Raw genomic sequence first — 2319 nt, forward strand, 5'->3', positions numbered from 1 at the left:
AGAGAGAGAGAGAGAGAGAGAGAGAGAGAGAGAGAGAGAGAGAGAGAGAGAGAGAGAGAGAGAGAGAGATTTCTTTCATTTCTTTGGTCAAGACCTTGCATGATGGTGTGTGTGGACATTCTCCTTAACACATTTTGGAGTAAAAGTTTCTACATCATTATGAAATAAAATAATCTGTTGTTTTCTTAAATTCAGCAAGATCCTGGCCCAAAGCCTCTGATGCATATCTAAACATTTCACTTGTTTTGATTTTGATTTTTTTGCTGCTGTATATTCTTGCCAAGACCACATTATAATAACAACCAACAGGTTACGTGGCTCCAGTGAGTTACTACATATTTAACTTGGCTTAATGGCTCACAGGAGCTTAGTATGTTAGCATATGTGTACACAATTTACAGTGACTAACTTTTTAAGGCATTGTATCCTTACATGATAATAATAACAACAACAGCATTTGTAGGCCTAAACATATTGTACATGTTTTGTTCATTAATTATGTGATATATATATTATCCAGACATATATTCAAGTCTTGAAAAGATGCTGATAGCCATCTATTTGCAGCATGTCAAGTTAGCCTATACTATGAGTTCCTCAAGGGTGCCCATTGTGCTTTTCAGATCTATCTCTGTCTCTGATTTGATCCTACATCCAACAACACATCATGTGTATTTCCAGATGTGCTCTTAGTCTTAACCACATTCAGCTTACCTTGCTTGCTTCACTTTTCACAAAGCTCCTCAAGCAATGATTACACAACCCTTTACATAGTCTGTGAAAAGAAATGTGCTCAGATTGTGCTACTCCTGTTGGGTCCCACTAGACACCTGTGTTCCATCTGTACTTGTGGCTGGAGCTGTGGTGCCAGTGTGACTAGGTTCACATTCAACCAGAGATTCTCCCCCCTCGCCCAACTGTCTCATCCGCAGGTGAATCGACCCATATGTCTTCGTGGGTTGGACAAAAGTCCTCTGGCCGTACAGCTCACCTTTGCATATGGACACGATTAGCAAGATGGACAAGAGCATCCCGCCTAGAGTCAACAGTCCCAGGCCTGCTATGATACACTTGTCGAGGTGTGAGCCCAGTTGTGCATAGTACATCTCCAGTTTCTCCATCTGACGAGCTGACACCAGGTCTGGGTTGACCTTAGCCTCTCGGGGGATGGTGTAGGCAATGATCACCAGTACTATTCCACTCACCAAGAACAACAGGGCAAATATGAACCCATAGTCGACAGAATGGTCATTGAAGTCAGTCACATGGCCCTCCTCAGACCGGAGTGACAGCTCATCTCGCTGGAAAGGCTGGGGTTGTGTCTGGTAGCCCCTATCATTAGAAATGGACCGATGAACACTCGAGCTGGCTGGGCCACTGAACCTCATCTCGTGCTCTTCCTCCTGATATGACCTGTTCTCGATTCCAGCTCTGGCCGCTGTCCGAGGTCCTTGTCGCGGAGTTGTAGCGGCCTCGTAGGCAGCGCGCTTTTCCCCATCCCCCAATTCATGGAGCTCTACGGCATTCAAAGACTCCATCGAAATTCAGTGGATCTGCTCATGTCGTTAAATGATGCCGCCCTTCATTATTTTGCTGAACACCTGCAGGAATTTATGAAATTATGAAATAGACACTGACATGTAGGCTATAACGCATGCTGTGCCTGCCTCTCAAATTGGAATAGTCCACCATATTTAGTGAAATCTAAACGTAATTAAAATCTAAATAGAATATTCTAGGTTAACAAAGGCTATAATATATTTATTTAAATTAGATAGAATGATATATGTAGCCGTCACAAAACAATAATTAATTCAAATGAAAGCGTTGAAGTGTGTCGACCTTGGTCATGGAGAGCGCATTCGTTAATCAGGAAAATCACTGTCTAGAAGTGCACTAATAACATTGAACGCTGGCAATGTTAACAATCCAAGCCCGCATTTACTGATCCATATAAGCTATTTTGACGATATGTATCTTGAACACTTCACTGTTGATTCACGGATTGTAGGCTATTTATTTGGGAATAAATGCGTCCCTCCCCTCTAAACTCGAAGGAACACCACCATGTAGTGCGACTGCTGGTAACACAGATGCTCCGATTATCATTAAACGGGGTGGAGAGTCAAGGCTTTAAAAAACGCTGATATATTATTAACAAGAACAGCCCTTTTCATTATCATCATCATAGCTCAATCTGCTAATTTTAGGCTACCGGATATACAGATTGATGAGGGTCTAGCTGTGTCACAATAGGCTATTGGCTAAATATTTACCTCAAACAGTGGGCTACTGACACATTTTTTATATGATTTAGGC

The 2319-nt window shown here is 42.1% G+C and overlaps 1 protein-coding gene across 1 annotated transcript; it reads right to left on the reverse strand.

The window, feature by feature from the left end:
- Nucleotides 1-803: 803 nt before the first annotated feature.
- LOC311133538 (transmembrane protein 74B-like) lies at nucleotides 804-1538 on the reverse strand (the record flags this gene model as incomplete). Its single annotated transcript, XM_084167043.1, has 1 exon — nucleotides 804-1538. The coding sequence occupies one exon, from the start codon at nucleotides 1536-1538 to the stop codon at nucleotides 804-806; it is 735 nt and encodes a 244-aa protein (XP_084023169.1).
- Between the last annotated feature and the right edge of the window lie 781 nt (nucleotides 1539-2319).

This window comes from Coregonus lavaretus, assembly GCF_964263955.1.
Source record: "Coregonus lavaretus genome assembly, chromosome: 8".
Classification (NCBI taxonomy): Eukaryota; Metazoa; Chordata; class Actinopteri; order Salmoniformes; family Salmonidae; genus Coregonus; species Coregonus lavaretus.